Raw genomic sequence first — 20,343 nt, 5'->3', positions numbered from 1 at the left:
ACACACACTCACATGTTCTCCATGAACCACACACACACACTCACACGTTCTCCATGAACCACACACACACACACACTCACACGTTCTCCATGAACCACACACACACTCACACATTCTCCATGAACCACACACAGACTCACATGTTATCCATGAGCCCCCCACACACTCACACGTCCTCCATGAACCACACACAGACTCACACATTCTCCATGAGCCCCACACACTCATACGTCCTCCATGAACCACACACAGACTCACACATTCTCCATGAGCCCCACACACACACACTCACACGTCCTCCATGAACCCCACACACACTCACACGTTCTCCATGAACCACACACACAGACCACACGGTCTCTATGAACCACACACACACACACACACACACACACTCACACGTCCTCCATGTACCACACACAGTCCACACAGACTCACACAGTCTCCATGAACCCCACACAGACTCACACATTCTCCATGAACCACACACACTCACACACACATATTCTCCATGAGCCCCACACAGACCACACGGTCTCCATGAACCACACACACACTCACACATTCTCCATGAACCACACACACACTCACATGTTCTCCATGACCCACACATACTCACACACACATGTTCTCCATGAGCCCCACACACACTCACACATTCTCCATGAATCCCACACACACTCACACATTCTCCATGAATCCCACACACACTCACACGTTCTCCATGAGCTCCCCACACACTCACATGGTCTCCATGAGCCACACACACACTCACACGTTTTCCATGAGCCCCACACAGACACACATGTTCTCCATGAGCCCTGCACACAGGCTCACGTAGACACAGAGCCACACTCCCCATTGGGCCCAGGCCCCCTCGCTGTGTACACACACACACACACACACACACACACGTGCATGTGCAGATCAGACGTGGGAACAAGGTGAGCACAGAGGGGCAGGTCCCAGCACTGTTTACTGTTTGCCTGCCGTCGCCCTGACAACGGCCCTGGGAGAGGCCAAGCCTCATTTGCTGGGAACATCCTCCCTGAGGCCCCTTCAGGGGTCACCCATTCCTGCCATCCCTGGGACCCCGGGCCTTCCTGAGGGGCAGAATGAGGGGGCAGGGTAGGGGTCTCCCCGTGTCTTCCCGAAGCCCCAAGCTGGGAGAAGCCACCCCAGCCCCAGCCCCTGACCCAGCAGCCCAAGAACGAGGAGCCTGCTGGGCCCCTTCCCCCGCCCGCCTCCTCCCCCTCTCCTCAGCCCCAGGATGTGAGTAATGCGGGCCCTCCTGGCCCCTCCCATGACCTCAGCCCCTCGCTGATCCACAGCTGGGCCCAGTTCTGGGAACTGAGGTGGGGGTGGCTCTCTTGGGGTGGGGTGGGGGGCCCTGGCCTGGGAACGGCGCCCCCGGCCAGAGGCCCAGACCCCTTGGCACGCTCAGCGGAGCTGTCAGGACGCTGGCGACAGCCGGCCGCCTGTGGCCCCAGCTCAGCCGCTGCAGCTGCGAGGGATTTGCTGTTCCGAGCAGATGCAATTAGGCGATTTCCTGTGTCTGTGCTGGCTCCGCGCTGGAGGCCCAGGGTTCAGCCCGGGGGGCGCGGGAGCGGGCTTGGCCTCCCTCCCAGGCAGGCTCCACCGCGGGCCGGCCCCTCCCGCCTGCACAGATTGAGGCCCTCGGGCTGGAGGCTCTGGGTCGGAGGGAGGGGGGTCTCTCGGTTCAGGGGTTGGCGCTGCCGGCCGGGTCCATTGCCTACTGGGCCCCAACTCAAAGCACGGCCCCCCTCCCTCCTCCACAGCCCCCAGTCCCCACCAACTGCTGATGGTGCCAGTTCTGAGCCAGGCCTGGCCCTCCCAGCTGTCCTGCCCCCTCCCTCTCTCCTTCCTCTCCTGCCCGCAGGGCTGGTTCCACAAGGGGCTTCAGGCCCTGGTCCTGTCTCGACTCTGCCCCCTGCAGGCGGCCAGTGGGCTGCCCCCTGCCTCTCTGAGGCCAAGGCCTGCTGAGTCCTGGGAGAGGCTGGGGCTTGGCTGGGGGGGCACGCCAGTCTAGACCTACCAAATAGGAACTTCTTCAGGCCCACAGGGACCTCCTGGCCACAAGGCCCCTGGCTCCATGGGCTGAGGGTGCTGGGGGGCTCAGGGAGGTGGGCTGCCCCCTTGGGGTCTCCCACGCCAGGGACTGGAGTGGACACTGCATGACGGGTCACGAGGGAAGGGACGGAGTGAAGGGAAATGACCCTCTGAGAGGCCCTCTCAGGGCTGGCTTCTGGGGTGGAGGCAGCAACCACCTCCACCGCGCGGAGCGGAGGGGAGGGCAGGCCCTCTCGGGGAGCATGGGGAGGGCAGCGCTGCACCCTGCCATCCCGGTGCCCCTCTCCGGTTGTGCCATGCAGGGTCCTGGCCCTGGCCGCTGGGGAGGGGTCTGCAGGCCTGGCACTTCCCCGGAGGCTGACTGTCCCTCATCATGGCAGGGGCAGCTGTGGTGGTGGTGGGGGAGCAGAGCTCTGAGCCAGCGAGGGGGCAGGGCAGGTGGGTGGCAGGTGGGGCACAGGAGCTCGAGGTGCCCTAGGCAGGGGGCGTGGGCACCGCGGCAGCTGCTGGGACCCACCCCGCTCCCCTGGCGCTGCTCCAGCTGCCTCCCTAGCAGCACCTCGCTGAGGGTGCCCTCTCCCTCCTGGCTGGGCTGGGCCCGGCGACCCTGTCGGGTGACTGCAGCCTCAGGGGCCGGGCAGATACCCTGCTGGGTGCTCCCCACCTCCCGCCACCTGGGGAAGGGGGTCTGAGAGCTGAGCAGGGGTGTGTGGCCAGGGAGTGGGGAGAACTAAAGCACAGGAGCCCCCAGACTCCGCAGAGCCCGGGTGCTGAGGCAGGAGGGGCTGCCTTGGGGAGACGGGCAGAGGTCCCGGCCCCCCCGCCCCACCCGGGTGGAGCTGGCTGCAGGTGGCATGCTCACACAGGTGAGCGTGCTGGAAGGAGGCCCAGAGGGATGAGAGGAGAAGGGACAGGCCCAGATGCCTGCTCCCCCCCCTCCAACATACACACACCCTGGGAGCCGGGGGCGGGGGGAGTTGGGGGAGGCGCAGGGTTGAGCTGGGGCTTGCAGAGCAGGGGTGCCTGGGGCCCCTGGAGAGGGTCTGTGGGGAGGGACTGCAGGGGAGGGGGGCAGAGCTCTGGGGTGAGGCCCCAGGAGCGGGAAGGCCTGGGGCCCCGGCAGGCCGGCTCCTCCCGCTGGGCTCTCTGCTCCCCCACGCGTCTCCAGGCAGATTGAGGCCGCCCAGTGGGTCCCTGGACAGCCATGGTCCCACCGCCCCTGGGCCTACCTCAGTGTCCCCACCTGTGAGGCCCGGAGCTGCCAGCTCCTCCTGACTTCCCCCCACCCCCCCACCCCAATTGCAGTCACTCCCAGGGCAGGGCAGGATCCTGGGGCCAGGGCGGCTCAGGATTTGGGAAGATTCTAGGCAGATCCTGTGAGCTGAGAACTCCGGGTCACGGAAGGCTCTGAGCAGGGAGGGGCCTGGGTGGATGGTGATTGGAGGGGGACGTGAGGAGGGCGTGGGGTGGAGGGAGGGCTGAGCGCAGGGGACCGCAGGGCCACGCCAGGCCAGCCATCCCTCGGTCACCCCGGGAGGGAGGGGTGCAGGGAGGCTCCAGGGTGGACAGGAGCTGGGCCGTGGCAGGGATGTGGGGTCCCTGACCCCTTCTTCCCAGATCAGACCCCAGGCCTGGCCTCTAGCTCCTGGTCAGTAACGAGGGGCCTTGACCTCAGCCAGGTGACCGTCCTGACAGGCCCACTCCAGCTTCCCCAAGGCAGCTGCCGGGGAGAGGGGGCTGGGGGGGGGGGCGCCCTGGGCCAGGAGGAGGCTGGAGCTCCATCCATAGGGGCAGGCCTGTCACGCCCCACACCACGTCCCTCCTGGCCCTGGAGGGCCAGCTCTGAGAAGCCTTCTGGAGGGGACCCCTGTCTGCAGAGCAGGCTTCCCCACAGCCAGCATGATGGCACCCCACAGCCCGGTCTGCACAGGCTGCTCCTCAGAGCTGGGCCCGGGCTGGAGCCCGTCCAAGTCCCCAGCCCAGGCTCCTCAGGGAGCCCTAAGCTTGTGGGAGAGAGGCTGCAGACAAAGGGGACCCCATCTCTGGTTGTTGGGGAGCCTCCCAGAGGAGGGTCACGAGCCTCAGCTCCTTCCCAGCCCCCAGGGGCGGCGGGCGGGGTGACCTTCGACCAACGCCTACAGAGGGGGCTCAACTACCTGTTTATGGGCCTCTTCCCACCAACAGGGACATCAACCCGGGTGGTCTCTGTGGGGCTCTGGGGTCCCTCCGCCCAGCACCGCCCCCCCTCGTCTTCCCAGCAGGCAGCCCGTGGGAGCCTCTTGTTTGGGGGGTTGCCCTGCCCAGAGCCCCCTTCTGCAAGTCTTTCCTGGCCAGCCCCCGGAGAGCACCACGGAGGGGGGCCTCGGCCTCAGCCTCCGGTCATGCCCCGGCCTTCGCCTCACCTGGGCCTTAACCCCGTCGGCCTATGGTGGCTCCATTCTGTCTGGGAAGGCCCCCCTCCCCTGTCTCCTGGCCTGAACCCTCTCCGTGGGAGCTGCTGCCCCAGCCCAGGCTCCCCTCTCCCCCCATGACACCCGAGATGAACCACCTGCTCATAATCTCGTTAAGGTCCTCAAATCCCTCCTCCAGACCTCTGTCTGGGCCCCAGGTGCAGGTGGGATTTCCTCCGGGCCCTGCAGGTGAGCGTCTGCCAGGAGAGCTGGGGGGGCGGGGGTGCTGACCCCCTCACCCCATGCCCTTGGGTCACTCCGGGGCCACGGAGGAGGCCCTGCTCTGGGCCTCGGTTGGCAGAGGGAGTCCTCTGAGCATTACCTGGGCCTGTGACCCATCTGGGAGGACAGGGGACCCAATGTGGACAGGAAGGGGCAGCCGATGGGCGTTCGGGCATCTGGGAGGCATTCTGAGGGGCCGCGGCCTGGAGACGGACAGGAACCCGCACCCATACCTCGCCCCATGTTTCCAGAGCCCAGGCTGGAGGCACCTGCACCCGCAGCCCCTGCACCTCTCACAGGGGCACCCTGGGGAGGCAGCGGTGTCAGGGGGCACCTGCTCTATGTATCCCGCTCGCCCACATCCTGTCCGCCGCCCCTGAGCTGCCCTCAGGGACAAGCAAGACCTCATCCCGGACTCCGGGGCGCCGAGTCCCTCCCAGGAGACAGTCCCCTGAGCCCCCACAATGCACCTGGCCTTTGGTTCCTGCCGAAACCTTCCCCCATATCCGTGGCGGGCGGCCTGCGTGGGACCCATGTGGGTTCTGGGGACCAGGCTCTGAAATCCTGTTGGGGTGACCACTGCCTGAGCCTGCCCAAGCCCCCTTACCTCCAAACCGCAGTCCAAAGGGCTCCCACTGGCCTGCGGACCCCCCACCCGCTTCTACCCAAACAGCCCGGAGGGAAGGTCCCTCCCTTGCCGGAGCAGCCGCCCCCCACTTGGCCGCGAACATGTCCAGCCTTAGGGGTCTGTGACCCCCACACGGTCCTCAGAGGCACTTTGCCCACTCGAAGGGCTTTCTTTACAACGTGTGTCCCCGAGGGGAGCTCTGAACCTGTGAAGACCCCGGGGAAACTGGACATGGACCCTCTGGCCTCCCTCCCGGCCCTCCACCCCAAGCTCCCCCTCAGAGGGGGCCTCGGAGGCCGGGCCAGGGACCGCCCACCTCTGCCCAGAGCAGAGTCCAGGGTGCAGCCCAGCGCCGGTCTCCTCGCCCCGACAGGGTCCTACCTCTCCAGACGTGCTCCGTGGTCAGCCTCTTCCACACCTCGGCCCCCATCCGCCCTGACCAGCCACCTGGCCGGGCTTGGGGTCGGAGGTCAGGGCCTCCCCACCTCGGGTCCTCTGGCCTGTAGGATCTGGCAGGGCCTTGCGGGCCCAGCCCGGCATCCAGCTCTCCCCGCTGCGCCCAGGTCTCTCCGTCCCCTCCGTGTCACTGACCACGCACTGCAGGGCCGGGGCCAAGTGCCACGCCGCCCGAGACCTCCCCGGTGCCCCGCCCGCCCCTGCGCCCAGCATCCTGCGCACCAGACGTTACCCTGCCCCCTGACACCCACGCCCAGCGCGGCTCGGCCGACCTCCCGGACCGGGCCGGGGGCTGACCGCACGGCTGCACCTCCACGTCCGGCCCAGCCTCCAGGAGAGCTGGGCTGCGGAGCCGGCTGGGACTGCCTGGCACGGCTCTCGGGCGCTCACGAGGCCAGGCCTTGGCACGTTCCCTGACACGCGACTGGTGGCTGGCACCGGCTGGAGCCTCTCCATCCCTCTCCCCGTTCCGCCTGCCCGGTGCCCGGGCCCACCGCACCCCCGCGGCCCCACGCGTGGCTCTGCCCTCAGTCACTGCCAAACGCTCCCTGCGTGGGTCCTGCCCCGGGGTCCACACACGCGGCCCAGACCTGGCCGCCCGCCTGGCACCAGACCGCCCGTCTCTCTGTCCCGCCTCTGCCCTCCTGGGAGCCCTCGACCCCCAAGTGCACGAAGCAGCCAGACCCCCTGCCTGACGCCCCCACACGGTGGCATCTGCTCCCTGAGCCCTGAGCACCCGCTGGCCCCCACCTCCCTCCGAAGCCATCCTAGCTCCGGGCGCCTCAGCTAATGGGTGGTGGGGCGTAGAACAGGAAGATCGGGGCTTGGCCGCCAGGTCGGCCCTCGTTGGGTCTCCATCCTGCCACCTCCTATCTGTGGATCCTCCTGCCGAACCCTGCGGCCAGCCCCAGCCAGAGAGGAGGGCAAGACCCCGACTCTCCGGGGCCCCACTTCCTGGGAGCAGACAGGATGTGGGGTGAAGGGCAGTGGCCCTCATCCCACCGCTGAGATCAGGCAGGCAGGCCTGGGCCCCCTGCCCCGAGGCCCCGGCCAGGAGCTGGAGACCAGAACCCCGTTACCCACGAGGAAACTGAGGGTTAGAGGGCAGCACCTCCTGGGAGTCCAAGCCCACAGCCCCAGGAGCAGGTGGGGGGCAGTGGGCAGTGGCAGCCAGTCCCCACTTGGAGCTCAGAGACTCCACGCTGTGCCCCCTGTCCTCTCTCCGACCCACCTGCCTCCACCTCCGGGGGCTTCCACCTGCCCCGAGGCCCAGGAGCAGGCACTAGAGGATGCCGCCCACCTCCGGGGGTCACCGCCTCCCCGCCTGCCCCTCTGGTCTTCCTCGGCGGTGTCGGGACAACTTGGAGGGGTGGCCAACATCGGGGGCACCTGTGGCCCCTCACACCCTATCTCCTGCCCCATCCATCCCTTCTCCTCATTGCTTTCACTTGGCCTCTCCCTCCTCCTGCCCTGTCTTGGCCAGTCCTGGTCGGTCCTGGCCCTGTCATTCCAGCCGGTACAGTCTGTCCCTGTCCCCACCTGGACCCCTCTTTCTGCCATCATGGTGACCTCCGTCCTGTCCTCTTCCCCCCTCCCACCACCTGGACAGGTCCTGGCAGAGCCCGCAGGCACAGGCCCCTTCCCCCTCTCACCTCAGCACCCATAGGCAGCAGCCCTCCCTCCGGCCACCCTCTCACCTTCTGGGGTGCCCCGGAGTCTGACCCCACTCAATGCCGGGGCCCTGACCCTCTTCCCCCCAACCCCCAGGCCTGCCGCGGGCCTCTCGCCCCTGAGCCATCTCCCACCTGCCACCGGGTGCCCGCCTCCCCGACACCTGTGTGGGCCGAGCCTTGGCACCAACCTCAGTGGAGCGGCTCTGAGGGGGGTGAGGGCCTCCGGGGGGCTGGAACCCACCAGCCATTCCTGGGGGCCAGGAGCCCCGGGCACCCTCCGGGAGCTCTGGCCGGTGCTGGGTCAGCTTCAGGTGCCCGGAGCACCCTGGCCGCCGCTCGCCGCTCTGCCCCGCTCCCGTTCCCGGGCTGCAGCTGGAGCCGGGCCTGAGCCTCCGCCGCTGGGATCCTGCCCTGACGCCCTGCCCAGGGGGCTGGGCCACCCGGTCCCCATGCCCCCTGCACTGGCTCGCCCGCTCCCGGGCAGCACCCACGCGGGCTGACGGACCCCGGTGCTGAGGCAGTGCCTCCCCCCCACCCCACGCCCGGCCCTGCCAATGCGGGGCCACCCCACCCCCGGACCCGGGCCTTGGGTGGGTCCGAGGCAGCCACGCCTCTCTGGACACTGTGGTTTGGAGGCCTGGCTCCCCCAGCCCCTTCGGGCCAGCCTGGCGGGCAGCCGGCCCATCCTTGCCCTGCTGGCCACACAGGCTCCCCGGGGGCCTTGGCGGGGTGGCCGGTGAGAGGAGAGCGGGTGCTGGTAGGGGACGGAGGCCCCAGGGGCGGCTGAGAACCCCCTGCCAGGGCTCCCTCCGCCCGCAGAGCCTCCCCGGGGACCGCAGCCCGGATGCCATCCGAACGCCAGCCTCCTGCTCGGTGCCAGCCCAGCCCCCACCTAACACAGCCAGGCCCCCCCGGACTGCAGGACGAGGCAGGAAGCCCAGAGCTCGGGCGACTTCGGGAAATGAGCGGCGGGGGTCCCCTGCCTCCCTCTCGGCGTCCTCAGCACCGGCCTGGCCCCGGGGGAGCCTGAGGGGAACTCGAGGGGAGCCTTGAGTCCCTCAGGGGGCAGAGGGCAGAGGGAGACCCCAGCGTGGGCACTCCTGGGGCGGGGGCAGTGGAGGCGTCCAGCCTGGCAGATGGCGAGGGCCGGTGTCTGGGCGGCCACAGGACCGGCCGCAGCACCAGCAACAAGCCGGACCGAGACGAGAAATGGCTGCTGTGCCTGGCTTGTCCCGGAGGGAGGCTGTGTCCCCCGACATCCCCTCCCTGCCCGGCACTCGGGCACGGGTTCTGGGGAGCCCGGGCAGCCCGCAGGGAAGGATGGGGTGATGCTGTGGGCCGGGTGGCACTGCCCACTCTCGCAGCGGCCCCGGGAGAGGGCAGCCCCAGGTCCCGGCTCTCACCTGTCAGCCGTGCTGCCCACCGGGAGGGCGAGCGAGGAGGGTCCCGGCCTGGCACGGTGTCACGCGTCCCCACGGGGTCCACCGGGCCGGGGACCTGGAGGGCGTGGGCTCCGCACCTGCCCGTGGGCACCTCCGGCCGCTCGGCGGGTCTGCTCGCAGTCACGGGCAGGCGTGGGTCTGTTTCGCTTTATAAGGGACTCTCCTGCCCCCCACATCCCACAGGGGGAGTTCCCAGGGAGTTCCCAGGGACACTTCCTGTGCCCCAACCCACTGGCCAGCCTCCGCAGGCCCTCCTGCCCCATGCCCACACCTGCCCACGCCCTCAGGGGAGCCGGAAGTGTGCCCCCGCACCCCACCCGTGGCCCCCGCTCCCCACCCAGGCAGCAGCCGGGTGCTGGGCCTCGGAGCTCCCGGGAAGGCTGCAGGGTGACACGTTCCACCGGGCAGACCCTGCGAAGGGCTCAGGATCCCGGAGGAACAAGCACAGGGGGGCTGCAGGGCCCCTCGGACCCGGGCCCAGCCCGCCTGGGTGGCCGTCTCTGCACCATGCCGCGGTGGAGCTGGGGCCCGAGAGAGCCGTCACCTGGTATCTGCAGGGGCCTAGTGAGCCGGGGCTGCTGAGCCCACGCTCACCCCTGTCCCTTCCTCCTCCTCTCAGAGCCTGGGCTCCAGGGCCCTGGGGATGCCCAGAGGTGCCTGCCCAGGAGCTCGCTAGCATGCTGCACGCCAGCACAGAAGGCAGGGGGCCAGCTCACGGCCTGGCACAGGAGGACAGTCCTCCCAGCTTGGAGAAACCCTGCAGGCATCCATCTGGAGGAGGCAGCCTCTCAGCTGAGCCTCAGTGCCTGGAAGGGTTCTGGAGGAGGAAGGGCATTGCGGACGGCTCAGAGGAGGTGGCTGTCGGGCTCCCAGCCTGCCTCCCGGCCAGCCTCGCAGAGTCTCTGGCCTCGGCCTCCACTCTCCCTTTCAGCACAGCAAGGCAGGTGGCCCCTCGCCGTGACCTTATAGAGGAGGAAACCGAGGCCCAAAGAGGACAGGGCACTGGCCTGAGCTGGCAGGAGCCGGGATTGGAGTCTGGAGAAGTGCTGAGTTCGAGGCCTGAGCACTCCCCGAGGCCCGGGCACTGCCCGAGCAGAGCTGGGTGCTGAAGGTGCACGGCTGGGGGGCCTGGTTCCATCGTCTGTAAAGTGAGGGTGCCCGGGGGTGCCCAGGCCGGCGGGCCGCAGACGAGGCCTCAGAGCTGTGCGAGGAGGTGCCCACGGGGCCGGGTGGAGGCCCCGGGGCCTCGGGCACAGCAGTGCCTCCTGAGGCCCCGGGCACAGGTGGGAGAGGAGGAGCCCGGCGGGGGCACGCACCTGCCCACAGCCAGTTGGCCGGGCACCTGGAGCCGGCCAGCCAGGCACCCAGAGCTGGCTCCCAGCACCGGGGCAGCTCCTGCTGGCTGGGCCTGATCCTGGGAAGGACTGGGCGAGCCCTGCCCAGGGCCGGCCTGGCACCGCCACCTCGGCCCGGGCTCAGCATGCCAGCGTCCGTGGGCGGTGCCGGCCGGCCCGGACACCCTGCCCTGCCCTCCGTGCAGGTCTGGCCGGAGGCACCTACCTCAGGAGGGTGTCCAGGCCCTGGTGGCTAGGGCTCCTCCTCGGCACCGCCGGGCTGCTGATGCTGCTGGTGCCGCCTCCCGGCCGCTGACCTGGCCTGACCCCCGCCCTGGGGACGCTGTGGCGCCTCCTTCAAAGGCCCACTGGCCCTGGTCCCCTCCTGCCCTCCCCCTGCAGCGGGGACCCTGCTCTCCCCGTCTCCTTCTCCCCTCCTTGCCTGCCTGGCCTTCTCCTCCTTCACACCCTCTGCCCCTGCCCCTCCATTGCCCGCCATCCCTCCCCTGCTGGCCTGGTCTCTCTGGCCCTGGTGGCCCTGCCCTGGCTTCTCTCTGTCTGCTGATCTGTCCTGGGCCCTCTGGATCTGTGGGTCTCTGGGCCCCCTCCTCCTTCAGGCCCAGCAGCTGCTTCCTTTTTGTTCCCCCCAACCCCTCCTTCCCCCCCCCCCCCCCCCCCCGGTCTCCTCCACCTCCAGGCCTCTTCCTCCCAAACCAGTAAATGTCAGAGAGGAGCCCTCCCAGCCACAGCCCGGTCAGTGGGACCTGGCAGCCTGGGATGGGCAGGGCCGCCTCCTGCCCCCTCCTCTCCATCCCCCTTGGCCATCTTGCCCCCCCCCCCTCCTCACTCTCTCCTCTTCCTCGTCACCTCCGCTCCCCTAGCTCCAGGGGTGCCTGGTCCCACATCTGCCCCCCATCCCTTCGGGCCTTCCTCCTCGCCTCGCCTCGCCTCGCCTGGCCCGGGCTCTGGCCTCCTCTCTCTCCCTCCTGCGTCTGTCTTTTGGGTCCAGCTCCCCTGCCTGTCTGCCCTCCCCCTGCCTCGCCTGCCCCTGCCCTGCCCACTGCTGGGCCCTCGGCACCTTCCCTCTCATCCCTGTCTCCCTGGTCCCAAACGCAGCCCCTGTCTCCTCTTTCCCCTGTGGTGTCTCTCTGTCCCTATCTCTGTCTCCCTCCCTCCCTCTCTCTCTCCCTCCCCCTCCCTTCCTCTCCCCTCCCTTCCTCCCTCCCTCCCTCTCCCTCCCTCCTCTCCCTCCCTCTGGGTGCTCCATTTTCCTTTGTTTATTCCCAGCCCTCAGCTCCTTTTATCACCTCAAGGGGGAGGCTGGGCACCCCAGGGATCCGCTCTGCTCCCCAAATGGGGCGGCTCTGCCCTCCCCGGCCCCCACCCCCAGCCTGCCCTGAGCAGTCAGCGTGGTGAGACCCCTAGGGGCCACCACCAGCCAGCCTCTCTGGGTAGGTGTCCACGCTCCTGAGAAGTGGCCACTGGGCACAAGGTCAGCGCGGTGCCCTGGCCAGCCGGCCCGTGGCCCCTGGCTCTTTGGCCAAGGCCCCGGAGAGGCAGCCCAGCCCACGGTTCGTCTGGTTGGGCTGAGTCACCGTGACTCACTGGAGGCTAGTGGCCGGACGAGGCGGGGACTGGACCCACGCAAGGGAGGCTCCAAGGGAGCAGCCTCCCACCCCCGCGGGGCTCCCCCGCGGGCCCAGAGGTGGCCACCTCTGCGCCCGCCCGGGCTCAGATGAGGAAACAGAGGCTCAGACTGGATGCCACGGCCTCAGAGCCGGGGCCCGGCAGAGCCAGACCACAGGCCGGGTCTGCGGACTGCTGGCCACCAGGACATGGCCCAGAGAGCCATCCTGTGCCCAAGGCCCGGCCTGCCCCTCCAGGCCCAAAGCCACTCGAGGGGATATGTGAGCGGGAAGAGGGCAAGGGAATGGCCGCCCTGGCGAGCGGGAAGAAAGGCGAATGGCTCATGGTATGAAGGCAGTTGTGTCTAGGTGGCGGCAGCAGCTGGAAACATTCCACACTGGCCCATCACTCTGTCCGCAGTGACTCAGGTGGCGGCTGCTGGGGGGACTCCGTGGGAGCCGGGAAGTACCCCCGCTCTCCTCGCGCCCACACGCAGGCTGGGTCTCATGGCCGTTTTGGAGGGGAGCCCAAGCATCTTCCCTCACCCCGCACAGCCCAGGAGGAGCTAAGCATGTGGGGAGTGCCGTGGAGACCGTGTGACCACGGCTGGCCCTGCATCCAGCCGCCGGAGTGTGGAGACCTGGGGACTCGGGGGCATGAGGAGGAGGGAGGCCGCAGGGCCAGGACCCAGCAGGTCACGGGGAGGGGAGCTGGCTTCATGTCCATCTCCACCGGCCCACCACCCCCTTGCCTCTTGCTCTTGGTTCTGGAATCACAGTCACTGCAAGGAATGGAATTTGCCAAAAGGCATATTTTGGTTCTTAGCAGGAAAAATATTCTCACAGGGGAGCAGGCTGCCTTGGGATTATGGGAAACCCCTGACATTGAGAAGTTAAGATGGAGTCACACAGCTTTCTATCAGACATATTGGTGAGGGAGAGGCTCGAGGACAGAACTGTACCTGACCTGGCCATGACTGGTCATTATACGGCCAGGGCGTGTCCTAACAGGGACAATAAGGTCGAGGATTTGACCTCAACTCCACTATTTGTCCATCCATCAATCCACTCATCCTCCCATCCATCCTCTAGCTATCATTCATCCATCATCCATCCACCCTTCCTTTCATTCATTATCCCTTTATTCTCCCATCCATACTCTATCCATCATCTATCCTCCATCCATTTATCCATCCTCTATAGCTATCTGTCTTTCCATATATCATTTATCAATCCACCAATTGCTCAAAGTCACCACACCACCACCATTACCATGTCTATTCAATTATTCATATAAACACAATATACCCTTCTATCAATCTATTCAAGCATCCATTAATACATACATACCCATGTTCACCTATCCATGCATCCATCCATCATCCATACACGTCCATGTACCCTTCTATTTATTATTTATTATCTTCCCCTCCATCTTCCATCCTTCCACCTATTTATCCATCCATTCATTCATGCATCTATCTATCTACTCATCCATCAACTCATCCTCCCATGCATTCACTCATCTATCGCCCCTCCATCCATCCCCCTTTTATCATTCATTCATTCACTTATCCTCCCATCCATTCTTTATTCATTCTTCATCCATCATCTATCCATTTGTCTGTCCACCCATTCATCCACTCATCCATCATCCATGTATCCATTTATCTATCCACCTACCTACCTGTCCATCCATTATCAATCCATTTATTCATCCATCTATCCTCCCATCATCCGTCCATCCATTTATCCATCTATTCATTAATTCTCTCATCTATCCTCCACCCATCATTTATCCTTCAACAATCATTCATCCACCTATTAATCCATCTATCCATCCATTTATCTATCTATCCATCTATCATCAATCCATTCACCCATCATCTATCTATAGCTGTCTTTTCATATATCATTTATCAATCCATCAATTTCCTACTTTATCTAGTCACACAATTATTCATATAAAAACAATATATCATTTCATCAATTTATTCATTCATGTGTCAACCAATACATATGTACCTATGTTCACCCATCTCCCTTTACAAGTCTTTATTGAGCAAGTATCTATCTATCCAACTATCCATTTATTCATATACACATACATATATACATACATGCATTCATACATACATCTGACCATCTCTCTAAATGTCTTAATACATAGAAAACACTTAGAAGAAGCATTCAGTTAGCCATCTGTCGATTTGAAATATAATATCCACTCAATCTATGACAATATTATTTATATGTTCATCCATCATTTTGTGTATCTACTTGCCCAGCTACCCAACCAGTGAATTATCTGTTTTTTATTAAATACATCCTTCTATCTCTTCAAATACCTCCTGTCTCTTCATGTATTCTTCTATCCTTACTTTTATTCAACTCTCCAAATATTTTGGTGTTTACCCATCCCATTCCTACATCCATTCATATATTTGTCTGTTCTGCCACCCATATGTCCACCCCTCTTTCCAGCTAGCAAGTCATACACTCAACTGTGCATAAATACATATATGTATGTCCTTCTTATACATATATGCCCATCATCTTACCCATTAAGCCACCCAAAAGAGCTAATACTTAAAGTAGTTGCTGAAACACAATAAACCTTGAATAAATGTTACTATTGTTTTTATCCATCCATCTACTAATCCATATCTCACCCATCTATCTCCACATTACTGCCCATCTATCCATATATCTTTCAACAAACTTACTAAACTCTGTTCATGTTCAGGTGCTGGGAATTCAGCATTAACTTAGTCCCTGTTCTCTCACAAGGCTGGCATTTTTGTGCGAACAAAAAAAGTAGGTATTTACAGGAGTCGATCAGATGGTGGTAAATGCCATAGAAAATGTGGTTCAGAGTCTGAGGACAAGGAGATCTGGAAGGCTGGTGTATTATATGTGAGAGTCAAAGACAGCTTCCAGGGAAGGAAGTGGCCTTTTCTTGTTTGAAAAGAGACTTTGCCGTTGGTGGGCAAAAGAGAAAACGGTGAGTGCAGAAGTCCTGACTCAGCTGTGTCTGGCCATTACCCTCTCTCTTCAATAGTTTACCCAGCATCAGCCATATGTGCATTCACTCACTATCTCCCCATTTGTCCCTCTTTCTGTATTTGCCCATCTCTCCATCTAAAAGTCCATTTATCATTCATATCCATCTACATGTCTAACTCACCCAATAACCTTCTATTCATCTGTCCAGTTATTTATCTGTTCACATTTCATCTGTTTATCCTCCATCTATCCCACTTATCTAGCCTCCATTTATCTCCCATTTATTTCCAGTTCATTTGTCCATTTACTAATTCATTCATCCATTCATCCATCTCTTGGTATATCTGCTCATTCATACATCCAAGGCTATTTATTAGCTTGATATGCACAGGTCCAAAACAGTTCCCATTTCATAGGCTAACATTTGTGTCATATATATGGTTAAATATTATGCCTGTACTTATCTATCTATCCTTCCATCTATCCACCTATCCATCTATCCATGTCTATGTCTATTCATATATACATCCAACATTCCATTTATCCATTCATATGGCCAAACATCTATCCATATGCCTAATACTGCTACTTCTACTAAAACTACAACCACCACCACTACCACCATCACCATCATCACCACCACTACCATCACCACCACCATCATCACTACCACCATCATCACCACCACCACTAGCTAAAATTTATGATGAATATGTGCCAGACACTTTTTAAGTGCTTTTATTTATTACATAGCCTTCATAAAACCCCAATGGGGTAGGCAGTATACTATTTTAATGAGAAAACTGAGGTGCAGAGAGTTAAGTAACCTGCTCAAAGTCACATACTATACATCCATTTTAATTCCTTTCATAAGCCAATCGTATATATTTTATCACTACTTTCTGCCATCAATTTATCATCTGTTTTTCCATATAGTCAACTGGCCATTCACCCATTGATGTATCCATTCACCTACCCATCCATTCATTCATCCAAACATACATCGATATGCTCTCCTATCCCTCCATTTATTCTGTGTCCATCCATCCACTTATCCATCCATCACTCACTCATCATTCATCCCCTTTTCTACCCATCTATCCATTCATCCACCCATCCACCTACTCATACTTGTATCCATCACTGAGTCTCTTATTTTCCTTTCTTTTGTGGCTGAGCCATGGTTCATAAGCTTGTGGCCCAAGATGATAAGAGAGCAGAACCTTAAGGCCCAGCAGACCGAGTGCCACGATAGAACCTCAGCAGGGATTGAAGAAGCAAGATGTGTCCTCTCGTTTAGACATTCTCATCGCCACACACAGCCATACCCTCTCACAAACATGTGCTCACTCACAGAGCGGTAACGCAGTGCAAGGTACCACAGCAGTGAGAGCCCTTGGCAGGCGAGGGGAGAGGGTCAGGGCTGGTGGCCTCCCTGGTCCTGGGGGACCCAGGTAGAGAGATGCTCTGACTTCCAGGGGAGACAGTTGGTCTCCTGTGTGCCTCAGGCCAGCAGAGGGCTAGGGCAGAGGCAGGTGGTGGAGGTGGTGAGGTGGTGAGGTGGTGAGGTGCTGGGGTTCGGGTTGGGGCTGGGACTGGGAGACGCTGAAGGCTTCTTTCTGGATTCTTCTAAATAAACTGGCTAGATCCCTCGATCCCAAGCCCCATTTCCTTTCTTTTCTTTCTGGTTAATCCTCACCCAAGGATATTTCCCCATTGGTTTTTAGAGAGAGTGGAAAGGAGAGGGAGAGACAGAGAGAAACATCATGTGAGAGAGACACATCCATGGGCTGCCTCCTGCCTGTGCCCCGAGCACAACTGGGGGAACCTGCAACTAAGGTACATGCCCTTGACCAGAATCAAACCCGGACCCTTCAGTCCACAGGATGAGGCTTTGTCCGCTGGGCCACATCAGGTGGGTGGCACCTGACCTTGAGGATGCCTTCAGAAGCCCTGGGCAGAGCACCCCTGATGCAGTGGGCGGGGCGGGGACAGGGAGGGGTGGGGCGGGGACAGGAAGGGGCAGGGCTTGGAGAGGGCCAGTTGTGTTCTGACCAGGCCCGTGTCATTTCTGCTTTCTGGGCAGGCCCCTGGGGGCCCGCACGCTGTGCCCTAGTCCGTGTGCACCCCGAAGCGCCGCCCTCACCCCCGTGGGCACCTGCAGGTGCAGAGCCACAGTGGCACTGTGTGGGGCTATCCAACACCTGCAGGAGGCAGCCCAGCCACTCCAGGGTCCCCCCGAGGCCTTGCCGGGTCCCCAGCATCCCGACCGGGGGCCCACACAGGGTGCAGGCTTCCCAAAGAGGCCACAGGGCAGCGGAGTCCGGGGCTCTCTCCACGCCAGGGCCCGGCGGGGCCTGTCCGGAGTCCGAGGCTGCCCAGCTGCCCAGACAGCAGTGTGGCCCCGAGGCCAGGGGGCCCGCCTGTTTGCTGGGCAGTCCAGATGTGCCTCCCTGGACTCCCGGCCTGAGGCCTGGGGAGCACGCTCACAGCCCATCAGCCAGGACCCCACCGTGCGGATGGGGAAACGGAGGCCTCTGTGTGGGGCTCTGCGGTCAGCCGGTGAGCCAGTCCTGCCCCCAGCACTCTGCCCATCCTTCTCCCGTGGGCACTCGGCACTCAGGGCCCGGAAAGCAGGGCCCCTGGGCTCGACCCCCCACCCTGCTGGCTGGGACTCCTAAGGGCCTCTCCCCACTGCCACCCACGGGCCCATTGCTCTGGCTCCCTCAGAGGGAAACCAGGCAGAGGCAGGCGGCGAGCACAGAGGACAAGACAGCACTGTGCCAGCCCTCGTGCCCCCGGGCCAGGAGAAGTCTGCCCGGCCTGGTCCCCAGACCCTCCGGGCACTGCCTCGGGCCAGGGCTGTGGAACAAGGAGGCAGATGGGCCCCACGAAAAGGTGGGGTGCGGGAAGGAATCAGCTTGCTGAATCGGCAGGGGCGGGGCTGAGCCACCCCTCCCTCGCCCCCCCCCCCCCGGGGGGAATGTGGAGGGTCCAGATGGAGGGTGGGGGAGCCAGGACCTCACAGCCTTATGGGAGACAGGCACCCGGAGCCCCGCTGGGCTGCACCTCCTGCCTGACCGGGGAGGAGCGAGCGGCCCACCGGGGGGTCCCCAGGCCTGATCCAGCTCAGACTGGGGATGAGCCCCTGGACCCAGGCCCTCAGTTCTTCCAGCCCAGCAGCCCCTGCCAGGGTGACTGCCCAGCCCCTCCCTCCTGCCCAGCAGCCTTGGCACTGCCCGCTGCTCCTCGCCGTGTGCCCTGTATCAGGTGGTGTCTGGCCCTGCTGGGATGGCAAGGGGGTGAGAAGCCACCAGGGCCAAGACAACATGGGGGTCCCCCCCTGGGCAGTCTGAGGGAGGAGGCCCCGTCCTGAGGCAGTCTGGGGGGGCATGGTCTGCGTGGGACGGGCATGCAGGGCGATGCCCTGAGCCCCAGCAGGTTTTGTGGGCAGCGTGTGGAAGTTGGGGAGATCCCAGCAGACCCAGCCTATGGGGGCTCCAGAGGGGCTTCCCAGGCCGCACACCCTCTCCTGGGCGTGGGGACCCCCCCCCCGTAGGAAAACCCCCAGTTCCTAAGTCACCTTGTGAAAGGAGAACCCGACACACCCTGAGTCTCAGTTTCACTCTGAAAGGTCGGGGCTGCACCACACAGGGCTGGGAGGGAGGAGGGAGGTGTCTGCGGTGCCACCCGCTCGGGGCGAGGGTCCGAGGGCCAGCTCTCCAGCCCAATATCCCACCGGTGCAGCCTAAGCCCCCAGGACAGGCACCGGGAGGCCCCCGGCTCAGCCACAGCCCCCCTGCTGCTGCCTGGGCCAAGGCTGCCCAGGCCTGCCCTCCACCCTCCCGCAGCCTGAGTGACAGCTGGGAGGAGGGGCCAAGGAGGGGCCAAGGAGGGAGGCAGGAGTGACCAGCCAGGCAGCTCCGGCGTGCCCTTCTATGGGCATGAGGTGCCCAAGGAGCACGGGGAGGCCAGGGTTCGAATGGCGCTGACGTGAGGAGCCAGATCTGAGCAGGACACAGCTGTGCCTGCTCGCCGGCCTGCACTGAGCACGCGTACCCTGAGCCAGACCCTGTGGGGCCGCTGCTCAGCTCCCGCCCGCCTCACCCCGGGCCAGACCCCGCACCAGCCCCTCCCTCACACACACACTGGTACCTGCACACACACCTGCACGTGCTCACACTCATACACTCATGCACACGGTGCTAGCAAAGGTACTCGCACAGCATCAGGTCCTGCTGCCTCCAGCAGAGGAGAGAGAGAACGAGAGAGAGAGAGAGAGAGAGAGAGAGAGAGAGAGAGAGAGAGAGAGAGAGAGAGAGAGTGTTGGGGTGCTAGGGGGATGGTGGTCAGCGATCCCGCTCTGAGGTTCCGGGCCCTGCTCTGCTGCCCTCTCCTCCCTCCTGCAGGCCTGGGCATCCCTCTGAGCTGGGGCCCTGCTCCTTCTCTCCTGCTCGGCTGGGCAGCACCCCACTGGCCTCCTCCTGGGCTGGTCTCCACCCCCACAGGCCTTCGCATCTCCGCCAGACACCCCCCTGTCCCTGGACGCCCCTCTGTCCCCAAGCTCGCCCACTCCCATCTCTTCTGGGACATTCACCCAGGGCCATGGGACCCCAAGGCGTGGCTCTACTGAAGTGCTTACCCCCACCCCAACGGGCCCTGGACCGTGCCCCCCACCCCCACCCTTCTGCCCGGGCCGGGCCCAGGGCTCTGCAAGCACAGGTGCTTCCCGGGGGCCGCGGACATTCTTGGCCCAGCTCTGGGTGGCGGGCAGCCACAGCACAGATGGCCCTTCTGCCAGCACCCCACACAGCCTCTGCCCATGCCCTCACCCTGCACCCCAACCCACAGTCCTGCCGCATCCGCTGGGGTCTGCTACCTCCCTGGCCTCCATCACCCCAGGAGGCTCTCGCTGAGCCCCACGTGGGTTCGGCGGGTCCCCAGGGAGCAGCCCCTCTCCGCCAGACCAGGCCCAGCCGCCCGCTCCCCCTCCAGCACCAGCTCTGCGGGCCCTGGCCTCAGTCTGCGTCCCTGTGCCTGGGTGAGCGTCCAGCCCTCCCAGGCCCGGCCCCGCTCTCGGCCTCTCCCGGGAGCCCAGACGCCCAGGCGGGTCCCAGGACTGTGCCCCAAGGGCCGTCGGCCTCGGGATCGAGCGTTACCCCCACGTAAACACCTCCCAATGCCCTTACCCTGCGCCTTCTTCCTCCACCAGCAGCTCCTCCTGCTCCTCGGAGCCGGGCTGGCCAGCCGCCTCCGCCATGGCTGGTGCTCAGGGACCGCTATGTACGCGGCTCTGGGCGCTTCCTGGGGCGGTGGCTGAGCCCCCCCACCCCCACCCCGCCCCGGGTTTCACTTCCCCCTTCCTGCAGGTTGAGGTTTGGCTGGGGTTGGGTGTTGTTTTCAGTCTGATGCTGCA

General features: G+C 63.1%; 1 protein-coding gene across 8 annotated transcripts in view; it reads right to left on the bottom strand.

Moving 5' to 3' along the window:
- Positions 1-20,244, bottom strand: part of LSP1 (lymphocyte specific protein 1) — a 39,784-nt gene extending 19,540 nt beyond the window's left edge. For 2 of the 8 annotated variants that reach the window (XM_084907303.1, XM_084907305.1), the window contains exon 1: positions 20,117-20,239. In XM_084907303.1, the coding sequence (XP_084763429.1) occupies positions 20,117-20,187 (71 nt within the window). In that variant the 5' untranslated portion in view covers positions 20,188-20,239. Of the gene's footprint in view, positions 1-5,772; positions 6,148-8,923; positions 9,158-10,522; positions 10,938-20,116 lie in introns of those variants that run through there. The other 6 variants (XM_084907302.1, XM_084907304.1, XM_084907307.1 and 3 more) reach the window with 6 other exon arrangements.
- Positions 20,245-20,343: the final 99 nt, after the last annotated feature.

The sequence above is a fragment of the Pipistrellus hanaki genome, assembly GCF_964339955.1.
Source record: "Pipistrellus hanaki genome assembly, contig: scaffold_53, whole genome shotgun sequence".
Lineage (NCBI taxonomy): Eukaryota > Metazoa > Chordata > Mammalia > Chiroptera > Vespertilionidae > Pipistrellus > Pipistrellus hanaki.
This window is presented reverse-complemented; position numbering and strand designations above follow the sequence as displayed.